The 20,703-nt window shown below is 37.4% G+C and overlaps 1 protein-coding gene across 1 annotated transcript in view; it reads left to right on the top strand.

Annotated features, from left to right (window-relative positions):
- Spag16 (sperm associated antigen 16) overlaps window positions 1-20,703 on the top strand; it is a 931,645-nt gene that overhangs the window by 700,541 nt on the left and 210,401 nt on the right. The window contains exon 16 of the mRNA XM_057761301.1: window positions 763-889. Coding sequence (XP_057617284.1) covers window positions 763-889 — 127 coding nt within the window. The remainder of the gene's footprint in view (window positions 1-762; window positions 890-20,703) is intronic.

Below are 20,703 nucleotides of genomic sequence, written 5' to 3'. Positions count from 1 at the left end.
GAAGAATGACTGAGAAGCCAAGAACAATGGCAGTGGGTTTTGATCCTACTGCATGTACTGGCTTTGTGGGAGCCTAGACTGTGTGGATGCTCACCTTCCTAGACCTGGATGGAGGGGGAAGAACCTTGGACTTCCCACAGGGCAGGGAACCCTGACTGCACTTTGGACTGGAGAGAGAGGGGGAAAAGAATGGGGGGAGGGGGAGGGAAATGGGAGGAGGTGGAAATTTTTAAGTAAAAATAAATAAATTAATTAATTAATTAAAAAAATATTGGCTGGGCAGTGGTGTCACAAGCCTTTAATCCCAGAACTTTGGAAAGCAGAGGTAGACTGATCTCTGTGATTTCAAGGCCAGCCTGATTTACCAGAGCTAGTTCCAGGACAGGCTCCAAAGCTACAGAGAATCCTTGTTTCCAAAAAATTACTTATAGAGCCATTTTTTTTCAAATGCATGATACAGAATATGCATGATTAAAATAAAAAAAGAGTTACTATTTTGGAATATTTCTTTTAAATGTTTGTTGTATGAATTTTTTGTTGTGTTGTGTAATAAACATTTATGTACAAAACATCAAAAAAAGATTTTATATAATAAGAACACAGTTTGATATAATTTTATAACCAAGATGAAGTCATAATGAATTCTTTTTAAGTTAAAGAACTATGTTTTCTGTGGCATTGATAAAACTATAGTGAAAATCTCATAGTTTTGTTTTTATTGTAGGTTACTATATATATATATTTCTTTTATATGTTTTAAAGGGTCACATAATAGCATCCTGTGATGCCCGTGGAGTTACGAAGCTGTGGGACTTCCGGAAGCTCATTCCAATTGTGTCCATTGATGTGGGTCCAAGTCCTGGCAATGAGGTGAACTTTGACTCAACAGGTAGGATCCCTTTTGCTTCAATTTTGTCACCAAGCTAACATATTTTTTTTTTCTGAAATCCTTTTTTTCTCTTCAAAGTTTTGGTAATACTTTATTTGTAATTTTTTGTTTTGAATATAACAACTATGGTATTTGTAGCTTATCAATATTATGAGTCTTATTACAAAAGAATTATATCGACTACAAAAAGAAATAAACCACGAAGAAGAGAGGTGATACTAATGTAGACACACCATAAGCTTGCTGACAGCTTCATGTGTACCCTTATAGCTGGGCCTCCTAAAACACAGGCAAGTGGGTGGAGAAGAACCAACATTGTATCAAGATGAACTTGAAACATTTTAATAAGATACTTTAATTATAAAATATTAACAAATTGCTTAGAAATATTCTAAAATGTATATGCATATTCATCTATTATTGAGGATAAGTGTTTTATGCTCTACAAAACTATTTGCAGCATTTTTCCTGAAATAGTATATAAATTGTCAAGCAGATAAAACGTTTTAGCCCTGCTGATGATGAATAGGGTGGAATCTGCTGCTAAACAAAGTGATTCCAGTCATCCACTTAGAAGATTAAAGTGCTGCTGCTTCTCCATATTTAATGTTGGTCTCTGTTAAGTGAGGAATTGACAGTAAATCTTTGCTTTGATAGTGTGATGTATGTTTAAGATTTTTTAATTTTTGAGAATTCCTCAAAATCTTTCAGTTATTTGTGATAGGTTAAAATTTTGATATGGCAAAATTTCCATGGTTAAGGAAGAAATAAATATCTAAGAAGAAAAGGTAATTCTTTATTAAAAACATAGTCCTTATTAATTCTCGGGCCTAGAAACATAACTATACAAAGAGTAATTCTGAAACTATAGGATAATTGTTGTACATGTTTTGGAACTGATTTTGTGCTATTACAATTAAACATCTGAAAATGCAAGTTGTGAGATATTTAAACTGTTATTTGTATTTTCCTTGCTTATTAATATATAAATGATATTGGAATCATTCTTAGTTACTGTATATGGTGGCAAACACAGGTAATGCTTAGGAGGTAGAAGTACAAGGGTCCTGAATATAAGTGAAAGTTTCAAAAAGAAAAGAAAGATTTTTAGCAATTTTCTTGACATTAAGGCACTATGGTCTGCCATAATTCAAAGATAAGGCACTGTGAAGAATAAAGGATTTCAAAAGAATGAATAAAATATTTCAAGTATCAGTATTTCATTTCATACTGTTCTATGTAAGAAATTAATATTTCAATGCAATGTTCTGACATGTAAATTTGCATTGGCATCAGATCTCCGTGGGAGTTTCTCCCAAGGGGTCAAACAAGTCCCATTCCTAAACCCATTTTGATTATCTTAAGCAGGCGTTCAACTATTCATGTCTTCAAATTTTGAACTTTGAATGGTAAAACCTAAGGGTGTACATTCTAATAACAGGAATTAAGGCTTTATAGGGATATCGATTGCACAAATTAATAGTTGCTCTATATTTTCTTGTCATTATTAGATGTGTTGCTACTGACTTTTTATTGACCTTTGCTATCCAGTTGGAAAGGTCTTTGTACAGTCAGGCGAACATGATTTTAAATAAATCTCAGCATCTATCTTCTTGCTGCACAAGTCAATATATTAGAGTCTAGGTATGGCAAATCTCTTTTTTTCTCCATGACTGCCAAGCTCCTCAGCATACACCAATGTTAGGAAAAGTACACAGAATCCATGGTAAAATGAGGAGACACATAAAAAACAGAGACTGCAAACCCTGTCATCAGGTTAAGGAAACGTAATTTCAGTTCTACTTTTCCATTCCTTTTTCAAGGAACATATGGTAATTAATTTTAATTCAATGTGCTTGAGAAATACTGTCATAAGGCTTTTCTTAGAGAATTATGAAAAACCTATGCTTCTCTACAGACATCCTAACTGACCCTGTTTAAAAAGGTTAAAATAAACCAAAAGTTGGATGAGCTGTGGGGAGCCCAAGATCAAATCAGAACGTGAGTGGAAATACAGAAAATCAGAAAGTATAGTACTTAGGATTTTGTTCTTGTCAAGAGAGTAAAGAGTGAAGATCTGGAGCTGGCCAAAATTGCAATAAGGATAAGTGACTCCTAATCTTTGCTACTTACTATTTATTTGGGATAAAATATTCAGTAAAGAAATGTTGCCGAACAACATTATGAAAATATATTGAATAGAATGATAGAATGAAGTCTGACTAAATAAAATCAAAATATGTATTCGTCTAAGCCTGACGAATTTCTATTTATTCATAAGACAAGCTAATGCGAGCTTATATGGTATAATGACTCCAAAAGAGCAAGATAATATTGACCTTACTAGAAATAAAATATATGTATTGCGAGCACATGTTGAATTGTGCCAAATCATGTTTCCTGGTCAAAATTTGTACCAGTATTAAGTTGCATGGTTATATACAACCAAGTGTCAGTCATCACAACTTTACTAATGAATCACTGTTAAAGGCATGCTGATTTCTGTCCAATGACACGGCTGTGCTCTGGATCTAAGGCGTGTCTTTGTCAATAAACACACACTGCCATCTTGATATTAAGCCATGCATGTGAACATTTGGGAACATCGGGCTAAGTTGGTTAAAACAAGAAATGTCTTGATTTTTCATATTCTAAGCGATCACCATGTATCTGTGTCAGTTTCACTGAAGGACATCTGGAAAAATGTTCTGTGCTGCTCTCTCTATAAACTATGAGTTATTTTTTGAAGTACTAGATTCCTATTGTCCGAGATAGCACAGTGTAAGAAATATACTAAAGATCATAACAAAACTGAAAGCATTGTTTGTACTGTTCTTTTCAAATTCCACAAATATATGTTTTAGGCAAATATTTTCATTTTAGATTCGCAAAAGTATGTTCTAAGAGTTCTTTGTCTGTTTTGAGATTGATACCTTTATTACTAACATGTAGCTTTGATAAGCAGTGAGGAGCAGAATACATACCACAATTCAGACTCTTAGATTTACTAATGTATTAAGCATCATTGAACCTTGGACAAATTATTTAATCTTCCTGAACTAACTTTCCTCATGGAAATAATAGAGTAGATAATTGTCTGAGGGTTTAATGGAGAATCAAAAGGATAATGGTGTCCTGCAATAAGGAAATTTGAGTTTAATCTTCCACCATACTTCTTGAAACTGGAGAGGATTTCAGAGACCATTCTATTCACTTTAGAAATAAGAAAAGTAATTGTGTGTGTCTCTGGGTGGATAAGATGTCCAAGAATGTGTGTGTCTGTGTGTGTGCGTGTGTCAGTCAATGGATAAAAGATGCATGGCTAAACTTTCATTCTCATATGATATTGAGAATATGTTGAAATGGTTAACTAAGAATGCTTTTATGTTTTGTGAAATGTACATATATTTAAACATTTGAGCATGTGTAAACCATTGCATGTGACTTTGTTTTGCCACTGCTGAATCAGCCGCTCGCACACATTTGAAAGAACTGTGTGTGGCATAGCATTATTTACATAATGTTTTATTTACAAGTATATTGCCTATGACAAAAACAGACTATCTGTGTTTGTGGATGTATCCATATATTAGTATAAACTTATAGCATTGTACTTGTGAGAGGATAAATTTTCCTTTCTCATTAAGCAAAGAACCCCCTGGGAGTGTAAAACAGCAAGTTTTTGTGAATATTCACTATCTAAATGATACCTCTCTCTTGGCATATTTAAAATGTCATGTGTTTTTCTGCTCAAAACTTTACCACTGTTTTAGAAAATGTTAAAGGCAACTGTGCGGTGAAGGTAACAAAAGTGAGCTGCAATTATTTACACGTACTCTTTGGACATTTCTTATTTCATCTCATTGTGCCGAGGTACCTCAGCAATGGTTTTTGCTCCTTTGTAAATGGTAATTCCAACATGTTTATAAAGAAGCCACATCTCTAGGAAATGCAGAAGCAGAAACTTGAGCCAGATGGAGAGTCTCCCATGGAAAACCTGGCAGTATCTGATCACTCAAATGGGCAAAGCTTCCCCGCCTTTGGAGATAATAGCAAATGTTCCCCATGAGCAGAAGCATGACAGAAGTACTGAAGTGGGAGCTCTGCCCCCAGAAAAATATTGAACTAGGTGAAAGATAACAGATTTCCTTCACCCTGATTTTTCAAAAAAAAAAATCCCCAAAATCTTTAGCCCAAATTTGTCAGAGTTGGTTAATAAGGTTACAGTGCATTGTTGAGTATTTAAAAGTCAGTTTTTGGTTGGGCAATAGTGCTACATACCTTTAATCCTAGCACCTGGGAGGCAGAGGAGGTGGGCGGTCAGTGCTAAACAGAAAAACAAAAATAATAACAAAAAAGCAAATCAATGAACAAAAGAACCAAACCTGTCTTAGAAAGAAAGGGCAGGAGGTGATGGAGGAAGGTCATTGGTTTAATAATAAAGAAACTGCTTGGCCCTCATAGGTTAGAACATAGGTGGGTGGAGTAAACAGAACAGAATGCTGGGAGGAAGAGGAAGTGAGCTTAGATGCAGAGCAGCTCCTCTCAGAGCCAGACTCGATAGTTCTCCTCTCTGGGGCAGATGCGATGAAGCTCCGACCCAGGATGGACATAGGCTAGAATCTTCCGGGTAAGCGCACCTTGGGGTACTACACACATTATTAGAAATGGGCTAGTCCAGGTGCGAGAGTTAGCAGAGAAGAGGCTAGATATAATGGGCCAAGCAGTGTTTAAAAGAATACAGTTTGTGTGTTGTTATTTCGGGGCATAAGCTAGCCAGGCGACCAGGAGCTGGGGTGGCAGGAACACAGCCCGCAGCTCCTACTACAAGGAGGGAAGAAAGGAAGGAGGGCAGGAGGGAGAGAGAAAAAAAAACAAGTTAGAATCTGTTTAACTCCTCTGATGGAAGCAACAAAGGGCATTAGAGAAAGCACACATGAAGAAAATCCTGGTTTGGAGGTTTATTTTTATTTGTTGGTTTTTTTTTCTTTAATATTTAATGGCTGGAATTTTGGGTAGAATTTCTAAATATTTCTAAACCTTAGTTCCCTTGTACATGCAATGTGAGAAACCTGTAGGATCTTCCACTCAGCCATGAGTGGATACCATGTTATATTTCCAAACAGTGGAGGGATGGAAGACTGGAGAGAAGGAGACTGTAGTCAAAAATTCTTGAAACAATAGAAGTTTCAAACACTATATGGTGAGCAATTATAAATAAACAAATAAACAAGTTTTCCTGAGACCAGGTGAGTCACGCAAGTCTGACTGATTTTGGAGTGCTGCCCAGATTCAACTTAGTAGCTTCTGGAGGACTGAGGGAGGGAAGCCAAAGAGTAAAGGCCTTGGGGGTCAGAGCAGCTCCAGTTTGCAGGACAGACTACAGCAGAGCGAGACCCTGGAGTCTTGCAGAGGCTCCTCCACCCCCTCCACTTACCAGCTGAATAACTATGTGTGCATGAGAGCTTAAAGCCAAGGGTAAGTTGTCTAAAGGCACAGAGAAGAAAATCCCAAGAGCTCACACAGGTTCACGCAGGAACAGTTTGTGTTTCCTCCAGCCAGAGTGGGAAATCCTTCAACTCCAAGGCCAAATTGGAAAGCAGGAATTGAAGAACCACAGCATCATTTCAAGAGCAGAGAACTTGGAAATTCTGAAATCCTCAATGTCATGTTCCTAACAGAAATGCACTCAAAGAAATGGCACTCAAGAAAGCATTGTTTCCATAGTGAGGAAGCCCAAACCTCTGGAGTAAGTCTCCACTACTGTCATTACAGTTTTAGAGGGGAGCTAGTGTCTTATTTAATTGTCACTACTCTACATTAACAGAGTTGTCCTTGTCCCCTTTTAAGAGATGAAGAAACCTAGACATAGAAACTTTATCCCTCTTGTTATGTATTGCTGTTCAAATGTAGCATTAGTGTTCACAACAAGGCAATCCTGAAATATAAGTTATACTTTTGCCGATTCTTTTCTTAACATATGGTTCTATATTGATAGGTGATACAAGTCTGGAAACATTGACTCGTTTGCTCTAAATACTGAGGCCTCCCCTACTACTGATCACATTATAATGTTTTACACAAAGCTGACTGAGATACAACATCCTGCTACTGGGAATAATTTCCAAATTCTCTGGAATTTTTAAAAAAAAAAAAAAAAAACTATGGAAAAACATCCCAGCTATCATCTGCCAAATTTTCTACCTGTCTTCTGAGCAACCGGAGCACCTGCTCGTTGGTAAAGGTCCTAGGCATCTAACCCCATACCATGTATCACTTCTCATCTATGCAATTAACTCTGAATCACGGCTACATCTCAGCAAATGTCTATGCAGTTCACATGGACAATCTGAAGCTCTGGGGCTTTCCTTAGGGTTTTATATTTTCACCATCAATTACATTTCTATTCACTTAACAGTCAAAGGCCACATGAGCCATGAGAAAAAATGTAAAGTTATATTTGTGCCCTAGTTTCAGATCCATGACCCTTATTTCAGCCTTTTATGATCAGGTGCTGGCTAATTTTCATATGCCTTGCACATGTGGCATACAATAGTCACTTAGTAAATGTTATAAGTAGGAAGGCTACATAGAGATATCTGGAGAAACGGCAATGGTCATGTTTAGAACCAAGCCTAGAGACTTGTACCTGCTTGGCAAGCACTCTTCCATCTAACTACAGTCTCACACCTCTTTTATTTAAGTCCTGACTTAATTAGAAATAAATATTAAAAACTTAAAAAAAAAAGGAAAAAAGAAAACCAACTCCCTTTTGTATCTCGAGCTTAGGAGGCTAGAACTAATTCTGTGACATGGATTTCTTGGGACACAGAGCCATCAGAATAGAAGATAAAATATGAGGAGCAGATGACCACAGGGACCTACTCCATTATTTTATGGCACTATTATTTAATTTTTGGTCCATTGGTCCTGTTGAATATAAAAATCCACTTTGTTCTTAAGTGAATGCAGATCTCTCTGCTACTGGACCAAGAGTGAGGAGAACATAAGGGAATCAGATTATAGCCCTTTGGGCATACAGGCTGGAACTGATACCTGCAGTGACGTGACAGGTGCACTTCTTTGAGTATAAGGCCTGGAGTGGATACCTGCATGGGCATGCACAGCCCTTCAGGTATACTCTTTGCAGCAAACACCTGCAGGAGCATCTGCAGCTGTTGGGATATGGAGTAGAGCTGTGGGGAGATGTGTGGAACGCAAAGAACAGCGCTTTCTCTTTCAATCATCACAGACCTATCGGCTGGGTTTTATTTCTCCCACTTGGAAGAGTTTTGAGTGCTTTAATTACTATTTGTATTAATAAATTTACATGTTTTTACAGTTCTATAAATTGCTATGAATTGGGAATTCTGTGAAGAAGAATTGGAGAGTCCTAGGGACAGGCTTCAAGCTTTCTCTGTAATAAATAATCATTTTTTCCTTTGATTTTTATCTTATTTTGTTTCATGATAAAAGCAACTTAATTTCCTAACAGTAAACACAAGAAGTAACATGCTAATACAAGTGTAAATTTCTTTAAAATATCAGTTAAAGACATATTAATCACAGATCCATTGATTCAAGGACAACAGTCATCATCATAGAGAGGATTTTGGCCATGAACCTGAATTGACAGGACTGCCATCTCTTCTGATTGGTTGGTGACAATAATATTTATTTATTAAGTAGGTACAGACTGTGGTTCCAATGATAGGTCATCCATACTGACAACCAAGGCTCATTTGAAATTCACAACTTACGATGATTTTTATACATGGAAATTGCCTTAGTGTTGTCTGCTTAGGCTATGGTTGACACGGCGTGTACTTCATCTGATGATGACAACACTACATAAGCTTGTGAAGGCTCCTTCTGGGACTATCTGCATAGCATGAATCATGAATTAAAAACCTGATAACGCATATAGCTTTTCTTTTCTGAGGCTTGATTTACCTTGAAAGAACAAAAACAAAACAAAACAACAACAACAAAATCTGGAAGTCACTCACATCTCATGAACTAGAAAAAGACAAATGAGTCAAACACAAAGTTAAGATTGAAGAGTAAAAGTCACCTGTCCTGAGATGCAATACTATGCAGGACAACTAAACATTTCTGATTTCCTTTGAGTATCTACAAAACTCAAATCTTTTAATTTAGTGATTTCATCAATTTGATTTGTCGTCTAATTTTTAGGTGATTTATACTACATTTTCCTTATGTCTAGTATAATTAAAACATGGTATCCTAATTATACTAAACACTTAAATGACCCTATGTGTTGTTTATGTTATGAAAATTAACCACCCAAATATAAGTAAAATTTTCTTCTTGATTTAGAACAGAAGTCATATTTGATACAAAATGTCAAGATTGTTTAGGGGAAAAAATGAGCCTTTCCCACCCTGACAATGATGTGAGGTCAGGTTCCATATTCAGACTTTAGACCCCACCAAGATTTGCTGTGCAGGGTTAACACCACTCCCAGTCTTTGTCAGAGACACTTCTAGTGCTCATGATTGTCAAAGAGCTGGGAAGAAGTGACTATTGCATGCTGAGAGATGTCTACACCACCACCATAAAAGGCGAGTGAACATCTTGGAGGAAGAGAAGGCAAAAAATGTGGAGGCAGATGATGGAGATAGATGCTCTGAAACAGTCTTCAGGAGGTAACAAGGCATTACACTCACTAACTCACTGCCACTGTGGTACCCTGTGTGAGATAAAAGCTGTGGACATTTCATCATGTGTAGGGAGGGGCTTATGAGGCCCCACCCTCTAAAGAAGACTACATGCAGTTACTGTTGCTGGGGAAGAGAATATCATTTCCTTCAGTGATGTAGCCACTAGTAAGTTGTCTAAAATCCATCAAATAAGTTCATAAAACAACCATTTTTAAACCCAATGGGTCACATACACAAACAAAGAAAGGAGTTTCAACAAAACACCAGACAGAATAGAGAGGACAATGGGGACTAAAAATGACCCAAATTTTTGCTCCAAGTTTACTTATTTTTTAACCTTCTTTTTATTTATGCTTTGTGTCTTTAACATCTTTATCCCACTCATTTCTGTGTCCCTTCATATCTACCCTCGGCCCTTGCAACCTCCACCCAAAAATATAAATTTAAGAGAAAAAAAGGGAACATCAATCTTGTCATGGAAGCTGCAGTGTGACAGAGTAAGTCACACAGTAAACATTTTTATCCATATATCTTTCCTTATAAGTGTTCATGGCGCAGAGTCTTTTCTCTTGTTCAAAGCCACTGGTGTGTGCTGCACTATCGATGCTGGGCACTCTCTGGGACTCCTCTTGGATATCCTGTTTTTGCCCTGTGCTATGGAGTTTCTGCAGCTTTGTGTCTGTATAACCAGTATAACCAGTTCCTTCACTTGCTCCAGCAGATCATAGGTGGGGTGGATGTTGAGGTAGTCCAAATCATAACCCTTTTTCTGGGTCTGGGTAGTTACAAGGTTAGTCAATAGGCCAGCTCTCCCCTGTCTTCATCAACAGAATATGCTCTGCACTTCCCAGTCTAGTTCATCCATTGTAGCAATGAACAAAGGGTGGACCCAGTTCTCCTGCTTTCGTGCCCTCAGGTTCTCGATCCCATACCTACACCTGCAGGCCAGCTCCATTGTGTTGTCCAGACGAGGTCCAGGGCCCACTTTCCTTACTGTTGCAGCTGATAAAAAGTTGGGTCAGCTCCTTCACCAGCTGGAGGTAGTAGGGGCAAATGGATAAGGCATCTTCCTCTTGGTCTCACCACTACGCTATAGAGGAGGGAGGTGGTACCAGCTAAGCCACTACATGCCCTCAGGGCTGGCTCTCCTGCACCCATGTCTATAGGGTCAGCTCTACTATGGTGCCAAGGTCAGGCACAGGGCTCATTCTCCCTAATGCTGCGTTGGTGAGGGGTGGTGCCAGGTCCCCCACCTGCTTCAGGTAACAGGGGCAAAGAAATGCATCTTTCCCTCACTACATGGCAGGTGTCACCTGCTCTCCCATTACCAAGCCCTGGGGACCTGCTCGACCATGCCCCAGTGAGCAGGGTCAGCTCTTTTGTGCTGCTCAGGTGACAAGTAGGACCCTCTCCTGAGTGCTTCAGTTGAAGAGGGGCAGGACCAGTTCTCCCTATTGTTGCAGCCAGTGAGAGAAGAGGGCCAGCGCTGTACACCTCTGCACTTTGGCCTTTGGTGTCATCAGGAGCCACAGACATCAACACGAACAGCAGCTGCTTCAGGTCCATAAACCCAGACATGGGCCCAGGTAGCAGTTCAGACCTAGATATCACATCATGATAGTTCTGGCTGGCAATCAGACTCCCCACTTCAGGTCACTCCTTACTGCTTTCACCTTTTCAAATATGCCTTTGTCCACAGGACATCAACCATTCTCTCTCTCTCTCTCTCTCTCTCTCTCTCTCTCTCTCTCTCTCTCTCTCTCTTCTTCCATACCACACCATAAATTTGCTCATCATCATTGTGCCCATCTGCAAGACAGGGCCTGTGTGTGTGTCTTTGTATGTGAGTCTTGCTAAGTATTGTAAGTGAGTCTTGCTCAGCCATTCATGTTGCTGGGCAGGACCATGATTCTTCCTCAGAGTCCAGAGAGGTCCCTGAGCTCTGAATTTAAATGGCAGCCATATTCCTCAGAAAACTGATTATTAATCTCACATATCTAGTCATAGGAATTTTGAAAAGAAGATTCATACTTTCAAAAATGTTAGTAATTTCAAGAATTTGACCCATTCTTTTTAATCCAGAGCAGAAATAACTAATTACTATTGCTAATTGCAGTGTTGTGCAGTTGCAGTCAGCTATTGCAGTTTCCCTTGCAGGGATCATACAAATTCACACCTGGGTTAACAAGTAAAGTTGCAGTTATAGCTAAGTTCTCTCAAAAAAAATTACAGTGAAATATAGTTGTAACGGGATACACAAAGACAATCAAAAGGCACTTGAATCGCTCTGTGAATAAATAAAATATCTGTCCAGTAGTTCCTTATAAGGCTTGTGTATATAATTACATACAGACAATTGCAATGGAGCATGTGTCCCAAACCAGATAGATCCTACATTAACTGCCGAATTAGATCCTGTGTTGGATTTAATGAACCTTTTCTGTGGTGTTTTATTAGAACTTCTTTCTAAGGCACACTTGTAAACAGATGAATAATGTGCTGGTGTCAAATGATTTTCTCATCACACCTAAGTAAAAAAATCCATAAATCTCTGCATCTATGAATCACATGTGAGGGGCACACACACACATATGCACATATATATATATATATAAGAAATAATAATGAGTTATAATGTTATGCTTGCTGATACAATGAAAACTACAAGTGCATGCCAGTATAGGTAGCCTTGAAATATGGCAAACTGATAGGAATGTACTTGCTTAAAGCAATATGTCACATCAGCACTTTGATATTTTCAAAGAGATGCACAATTTGGATATCTAAAAGAAATGGATTGTTTTAATCTAAGAGTATACACCACTTATTAGAGTGAATGGTGATAGCTAAAATTCAGTGTACACATACTGCATGGTCCAGAGCCAGTAACGGAAGAATCGCTTTCTTTTTAGTAGTCTGTTATACAAAATTGAATAGATGATCATCTTTAATCTGCCAAGATGATACTTTTTAAATAGGATAATCCTTTATGGGAATTTGCAGTTCAACAGATGTGCAAATCAAACCAGAACAAACAGCACACTCAGCATGAGGATGGAGCCGCTACAGTTGGCACTTGTGATAACCTGCCATGCTAGCTATCTGAAATTGAATTTCAAACAATATTCAAATATGATTTCCTCAATCTGATTGAACTCAGAAGTGTCTCTTCTCACTTGTAACTTGAGAATGTAAGTAGAAATGGCTCAAAATCATTATGCGTCATGCTCTACATTTCATGCCAAATAGAAAAAAAAGGCAAGAAGAAAATAGTATATTTTTAAAATGATCACTAAGTATTTTGAAATAATAAACTTGATAAACATTCATCACTTTCACACTCACATTTTTGTTACTCTAATGTTGAAAAATATATCAGTTTAATTAAGAACTTATTGTATGCTCTGCAATGAACTAAATTCTGGGATATAGTGGAGACAAAATAGATGAGATTCTATTGTATAAAAGAAATTACAAAAGCATCCAAGGTTTCAGGTAATAGGAGGGACTGTTCCTAATTTCAACCCAAACTCTTCCACTTGTACTATGCTGCATGTATCACTCCACAGCTGTTTGTAAGGAGGGGTATCTTGTGTATGGAGGTGGAAGAAACATATAGGCTCTGGGGAGACAGACTAGATGCACCCATCTCTTTTTTAATAGATTGTCTTTATCATGTTTATCACTACCTTTTATCATCCATTCGTAGTTCTCCCATGATGTTCCAATATTCTATAGTCACATGGCCTTAGGGACCACTGAACTTTGTCCAAATAACTGCAACCATGGATGCTATGCTTCTTCCTTTCTACTCCTTTTCTACTTCTTTCCCTTAGTTAAAACATTTCTAGCACAAAAATATCCCTTTCTTACCTTTCAGCATAGGATACATTAATGTCATCAAATTATATTATTTCATCAATTTAGTGTCTCATTTTTTCTCTTTCATTCTTCTATTCTTCATAGACATGTGTGTATCTCCTAATGTCTCTGTAACATTTATTAAAATTTCTGCTTTAATTCTATGCTACATTCTTATACTTTCCATATTAATATATGTCTACTAGTTATATCTCCTAGGTTAATCTGTCCCTCATTCATTTTAGCACTTGCTTGCCTAGTGCATTGTGACACACTATTTCCTAGGTTTCTTCTACACCTTCCCAGTCTCTGTCCTTGAACCATTATAATTAGCTCTGCAGCACTCTCTCCCTCCAGAGTCTGGTGTGATGGAACTGTGCACAAAGGTCACTGATATGGCAAGAAGATAGAGTTTGTGGATTCACTACTCTTCAGTACCATATCAAGAAACAATGACCTAGTTCCATTACAAAACCTTAGGTATCTGGCTCTTGCCAACAGTTAGAGATGTTTAACTTCCATTACTACCAGTTTGACCTGTTCATTTCATTATGTCAAGAGTTCAAGAATCTCCTTGAAAATGTTTGATTCATTAAAACATATTTGAAGGACACATTTCTGTTATATTGAAAATTGTTTTCTTAGTGAGACAGCACATTTTGCTCATGAATTCTGAAATTCTGAGGCAATGGAAAATAGTGATTATGGAACTCATCTCAAGAAGCACAATCTCTTAATAACCCATTTTATCCATCTCATAGTAACATAATTTAACTGTCTAACTCCTTGTGGGTTTTAATGTCACTCATTTCACTAGCGTGTCTTCAAGTCCTTAGTCCTGTGGATTTTGCTAACACAAAAAATAGTCATTACCTTTCATTACCCTTATTGACAAATCAGATACCTAGTTTGTTTTAAGACAGTTAAACTAGACTATATATATCCAGAATTATTTCCCCTACTCTTTGTCTTTCCAGACCCAAAATTCTCTATAACATTTTTCTCCACCTATCCCAATGTACACCCAAGTAAACATTGCTTCTCATAGGAAAGGCTGGCCTGGCTTTGCATTTTGGGATGTCAAGTTTTTCAGGTTTTGATTATTAAGTTAATAGTAGGATTTAGTAACTTAATCATATGTCAGCCAGTGATATTTAAATATTCAGTTATTAGTGATGATTGCTGAGCTTGAGTTAACAAAGTTATATTTGACATGATTCAAAGTCAGTTATCTCTTTCATATGATGTCATTATATTAGAGATTGTCATTTAGGTATATAATGATAAAATAATGACAGCATTATTTATATCAATTATGAAATAATGTACAAAATTATTCAACTTGGCATCCTTGAACATCAATCACTAAAGATACTGGAAAATACATGTCTAAGCATACATCTTGTCCAAATACAGTATCTAAGTTTGCATAATGTCATGCCATATGATGCTGAAATCATAAGCGTATTCCAGTGGAATGTGAGCACAGAAGGTCTTAGTGCATGCAGTAGTCCACTGTCTCTGCTGTGTCATTTTTGTAGTTTCAGCTGCTCATAGTCAACCACAGTCCAAAAATATTAGTGGGAGATTCTAGAAATAAAGACAATAATGTGTTTGAAATTGTCTGCTCTAACACAATGAAAAGTCACATTGTCCCGACAGTCTTGTCTAGGAGACCAATCTTTTTTTTTTTTTTTTTTGCACTACCTGAAACTATCAAATGGGATAGCCAGAAACCATATGCGCATAGCTTGTTTTACATGCTGTTCTGTGTATTTTCTTGTTTTAATCTTCTGTTGTCCCTACTTTATAAATTGCTTCATTACAAGCATCCATAGAGAGGAAAATATACAGATACATACGATCTATATATTTGCAGTTTTAAACATCCGCTAGGAGTCATTTGGAATGTATTCCCTGAGATTAAAGATTACAACGTACTGAAAACCAATACACAGGCAAAATATAGACCCTAATCTCGGTCAATAGGTATAGGTAGATGAGGAGACATGTTGATGGGTGGAGGCTGAGCTGTTCTTCTTCCATCTGAGTATGAAGCTTATCATTCTATGTTCTTCATCTTCCTTTGTTCCAAAAGAGGCTAGTTTGCCCACTGCTTACATTTGGAAATGAATAATGGAGATGAAGATACAAGAGCCAGATCGAAGGTTGAGAAGCGGGGGGAAACATTGCATGACCCTGTCCCACCTTGATTAGGTGTTTTTGCACGCCAGCTGTTGTAGTGCACCTTGGCCCACAGCTGTAGCTGTGTTCCCACAGTCCCACAGCTGTGTTCTTCCCTGTTGTGGGACTCCAGTTCCCAGCCAGTGTTCTGAAATAGATCATTTCTTTTCCTGTTCCTTTTAAGCTTTACGCAGTAACCATTCCCCATTCCTTCTGATTATGCATGTATTTTCTCAATCATTACTCTATATTTGCTTCATTGGTAAATGGTCCCTTCATTTATAATTCTCTTTAAATCTTTCATCCAAGTGAGATATTTTTGTTTCCTGCCAGGACAGTGACTGACACAGATGTGCATATAAAGTTTGGCATGGAATCCAAAAAATGAGTGTAGGCGTTCTGTGTGAGATGCTTCCCTTATATCTGATTTTTCTAGACTCAGTATGCAGTTACTCTTCAATATTAGTGATATGCACCTGTACGTGAAACAGAAGAAAACATGAAAGGAAGCAGTGCTGCTGGAATCTAAAAGGAACTGGTGTGTTAACTGCTTGTTGAACATGGAAGATGGAGCAATGATTTGTTGTGCATTGACTAATTCTTATGTACCTCCTCCTAGATATGCTAGTAATAAAGCAGAAGAGAGAAAAAGATTTATTGGAAACCAACGGAAGTTGACATATATACCTGTTAGAGCTTAATACCTGGTTCTCTGACAGTCCTTTATGTACAGGAGGGAGACTGGCTCTTCCATTCTTTCATAGTTGCAATGTCTATGTTCTAATTCCTAATGTTTAACTCTATCTCCAGCCACTATTCCTGCCTCTGTGAAAGATACACCTTGATTGGAGTTTGAATACTTGATTCCTACTGGAGGTGCTATTTCAAGAGGTTTGGGAGGTGCACCCTTGCCAGGGGAAGCAATCACAGGACATGAGTTGGGTTTTGAGAATTTAAAGCTTCTCCCACTTTCAGTAGATTGTGATTCTGGCTTGTGAACCAAGATGTGAGCTCCCATCCTGTTACAGCTGCCGTGTCTCCCCTGTGCAATCATGGTCTTTAATTGTAAACCAAATTGTAAACCAAGTAGCATCTTCCTCCTATAACTGGCCATGGCCATATTATCTTTTTCACAGAAACAAAAAATTAATAATACACCTTCTACTTTAGGATTTCAGAGGGAGCCAAATGGCTGAATAGCCTTTACTGATGCATGAAAGCCCATCTCTAGTCACCCGAATTCTCTCTATTGCTGCCTGCAGATGTACTCCAACAGTAGAGGTCTTGATTGCTGCAACTCTTCCAACATGGGGCAGGTGGGTTTGGTCGTTGTGAAGAAATGGCAGGACACAAGTAGAGTAGCAAACTGATGTGTGTTTGAATAGAGTCAGACCTGATCCTACTGACATCCTGTACTCAGGCAAACTCTCTGCTGACTGCTCCTCAAGAGGTTGTTTCCAGGTTCTGGTTATTACAAATAGTGCTGCTATGAACATAGTTGAACAAATGCTTTTGTAGTATGATTGGGCATCTCTTGGGTCATGTTCAACCTCCTTAGCGATCAGGGAAATGCAAATCAAAACAACTTTGAGATACCATCTTACACGTGTCAGAATGGCTAAAATCAAAAACACCAATGACAGCCTATGCTGGAGAAGATGTGGAGTAAGGGGAATACTCATCCATTGTTGGTGGGAATGCAAACTTGTGCAACCACTTTGGAAATTAGTGTGATGGTTTCTCAGGAAACTGGGAGTCAACCTACCTCAGACAAGTTTCTTAATCTCTCTCTGTCTTAGTTTTCCCCTAAAAAATGAGAACAACAAAGTGTACCTGTTATGGTTTTTGTGAACATTCCTGAGACAAACCATGTAAACTCATATACAAGACATGATACTGTGTTCGATGTTTAGATGCTGAATGTACCAGTGTCTGCTATTAGTGACTTCCAGGCATACCAACCCTTCTTTTTATAGGATAGAGGATTAAAAGTTAAGTGAATTCTCACATAACAAAGGTGCCCAGAAGAGAACTTGTCATAGCATGTAACTCATGATTTGATAACCCTCGGATACTTACAGATATATCATACAAGTCATTGTTGCAAGAAATATAGCTGTATCTGATATTTAAAGAAATTTATTTAATTTTGACCTAGATATCTTAATTTTATGCTACTTCAACTTTTCATTTTGTACAACATATTGTTCATAATTTCTTTTTATTTTAAAACTATCAATTAAAATTCAAAGAATGAAGCTAAGAAGCAAGTTAGTGAATGTTTATTTTAACTTTCTGTAAAGCATCTCTATGCCTAGAAATCGGGCAGTATTTTGCATTTTGGTCACTTTTCTTTGCAGAGATAATGAGAGTAGGGACTCTTCACTACTGCAGGCAACTGCTTTGAGCTCCAAGCACTTTGAAGATATTAGCTCCATTGATATTCTCTTCATTTTTTTAGAGAGAAATGCTGCCTTCCCCTGAGTACAAAAAGATGGACAGTTATTGAATAAAAAAGGCTTTTGTCTAGTTCATAGTATGGTATTAAAATATCCTCTTCTGAAAGACATATACGCAACATCAGAGAGTTCTCTAAGATGTTGAGAGCTACATCACATTGGCTCATTAATTTTGTTTGAACTTGGACATTTACATTTGTATGGAAAATATCCTTCAAGGGGCTAGATGCTAGATTATATTTTTTCTAAGCTAGCCAACTCAGTGATGTGTGGGTTACTTCTCCTAAAGGTTAAAAAAGGAAAACTATGGCTACATTTCTGCCAGCAATACACTAAAAATTATACATACAGTGAACTGTTTGGAGGCCTGCCCACCTGAAGGACACATTTGGCCTGTGATTCTTGCTCCTGTGTGTCCATAGAAGATATCTTTCCTTATAAAAATATTATAGATTGTTAAAATTCAGAGGAAAAATAGAAATGTTTAAAAAATATAAATGTTACATTTTATTCAACTTTGACTCTATATATGCAGAAGGTTGTTGTTATTGCTGTTAGGTTGACAAGTTCAACTGGCAAAAATTTTGATTCAAGTGATTCTTCTGTCATTAAAAAGTGGCATACACACACAGAGATGTGTGTGTGTGTGTGTGTGTATATATATATATATATATATATATACATATATATGCAGTTCTGCCTAGTGTCTGGCTTAAATACAAAAGCCTCATCCACTGATTAGTTTGCTCTTACAGACAGTCAGATCCCAAAACCTTCTGAAGGTCACCACATCCTTATGAATGCTTCCCTTGAAGTTCAACAGTTTGGTGAGTTTCTTTTTGGTTCTTGTGTTCTTTTGCTTTTTTTCTTTATACATACATAAAATGTAATATCGCTTTCACTCAGAGTAGGTGATAAAAGCCTATGATTTAGAACACAAGGTTATCATCAAATAAGCCATTTATTTATGCTATTCAGACTACCTCTCTTCAGGGTGTCACAGTATTGATCGACTTCAGGTCAATTTAATGTGTAAAATAGAAGTGGCATGCTGCACATTCGTGATTATATCTTGTGGTTTGTAGCTGTGAGCTAGATTACATGACATGCTGAACTACCCTCTTTTTTTCTAATTGCCTGTGCACTTGAAATAATCAACCTGTTACAATTCTAGCAGGCCATTATCTAGGAAATAACCTGATATATAAATTTAACCATTTCTTCAAGGTGTTAGAAATTACAGCAGGCCATCGTCTCCAACCCAGAATGTCTTAATTTCAGTTGCAATTATTTCATCTAAGAGGTGTGCTAGTAAGATGGCTTGGCCACCTAGGTCCTCACTTCCAAATCTAACAACTTAAGTATGATATTCAAGCCCCACATGGTACAAAAGGAGAAAAGTTACTTCACCAATGCACCTAGATGTGTGCACAGGTGCATGCACTCACACACACACACAAACATACAGAGACAGAAGTGCAAAATAAAGAAGCAAACAAATAAATAAATGCAATATTTTCCCTTAAAAGTCCTGAACAGGCTCTAATTTGGTGTTGTGACATGTGTGGGGATCCCAGAAGGGTGTCTAGAGTCAGAAAATACTATTGTATCCTAAGAGTACCTCAGAGAATCTCAGTATTTTCTGGCATCTTCACCCTGGAAACAAGGGTTGAAATTTCTACAGCATCATTTCAGTTTTCAGAGTATGTGACAATGTAAGAAAATCCTAATCTTTAAATCCTAATCTTGGTCCATAAAGTCCTTGGCGCTACCACCATAGTTACATTAGACCTTAATTGTTATGACAGAATCTTGAAAAGCCATAGACAAAGATCACTCATGAATGCTAACATTATCCAAGCTCTTATTTTTAGAATTGTGTTATCTACTTAACAACAGTATGTTTTCCCTTTGCTACCTGTTACTGAATTATTGATGCCTTCTCTGTACAGATGTCGCCAAATCCAGAACTATCTGTGGACTGACCATAAATACAGCTCTCCTGTCACTGGTCTTTTGCTCTAGCGTTATCACCAGTGTTTCCCAACTTTTCAAGTCATTCCTCAGTGTTCACTTGACTCTTAAAGATCAAATTTTAGTATGATTTTTTAGAAACTTCATTTTATTTTTATTGTTACATATTTTGAAGTTCTAATTAGTTACATAATTTCCTCTATCTCCTTCCCTTCCGTCAGTCCTCCAGGTCTTCTCCTTTCAACCTTTCAACAACCCGTAGAGCCTCCCTCAGTCACCTCATATTCATGGCCTCTTTTGTTGATTATTATTGTTATACACACATGCAAGCATATGCATACATATATGATATGCGCACATGTATATACATGTGAATGTGTGCAAATGTACATGCATATATACATACATAAACACACGTATACATGCACACATGTATATACATATATGTGAATGTGTGCATATGTACATGCATATATACATGCGTATAAATACACGTGCACATGCATATACATATATGTGTGTGCATATGTGCATGCATATATAAATACACGTATGATGCGTGTATGTATATGTATGTATGTGAATTTTTTTTAGAGATGACCGCTTGGTATTGGCTTACCAATTAGGGAGCTTATCCCTGGGAGATAATCAG

The sequence above is a fragment of the Chionomys nivalis genome, chromosome 2 (genome assembly GCF_950005125.1).
Source record: "Chionomys nivalis chromosome 2, mChiNiv1.1, whole genome shotgun sequence".
Taxonomy (NCBI): domain Eukaryota; kingdom Metazoa; phylum Chordata; class Mammalia; order Rodentia; family Cricetidae; genus Chionomys; species Chionomys nivalis.
Note: the sequence above shows the minus strand (reverse complement) of the source record. Positions and strands in the feature narration are given on the sequence as shown.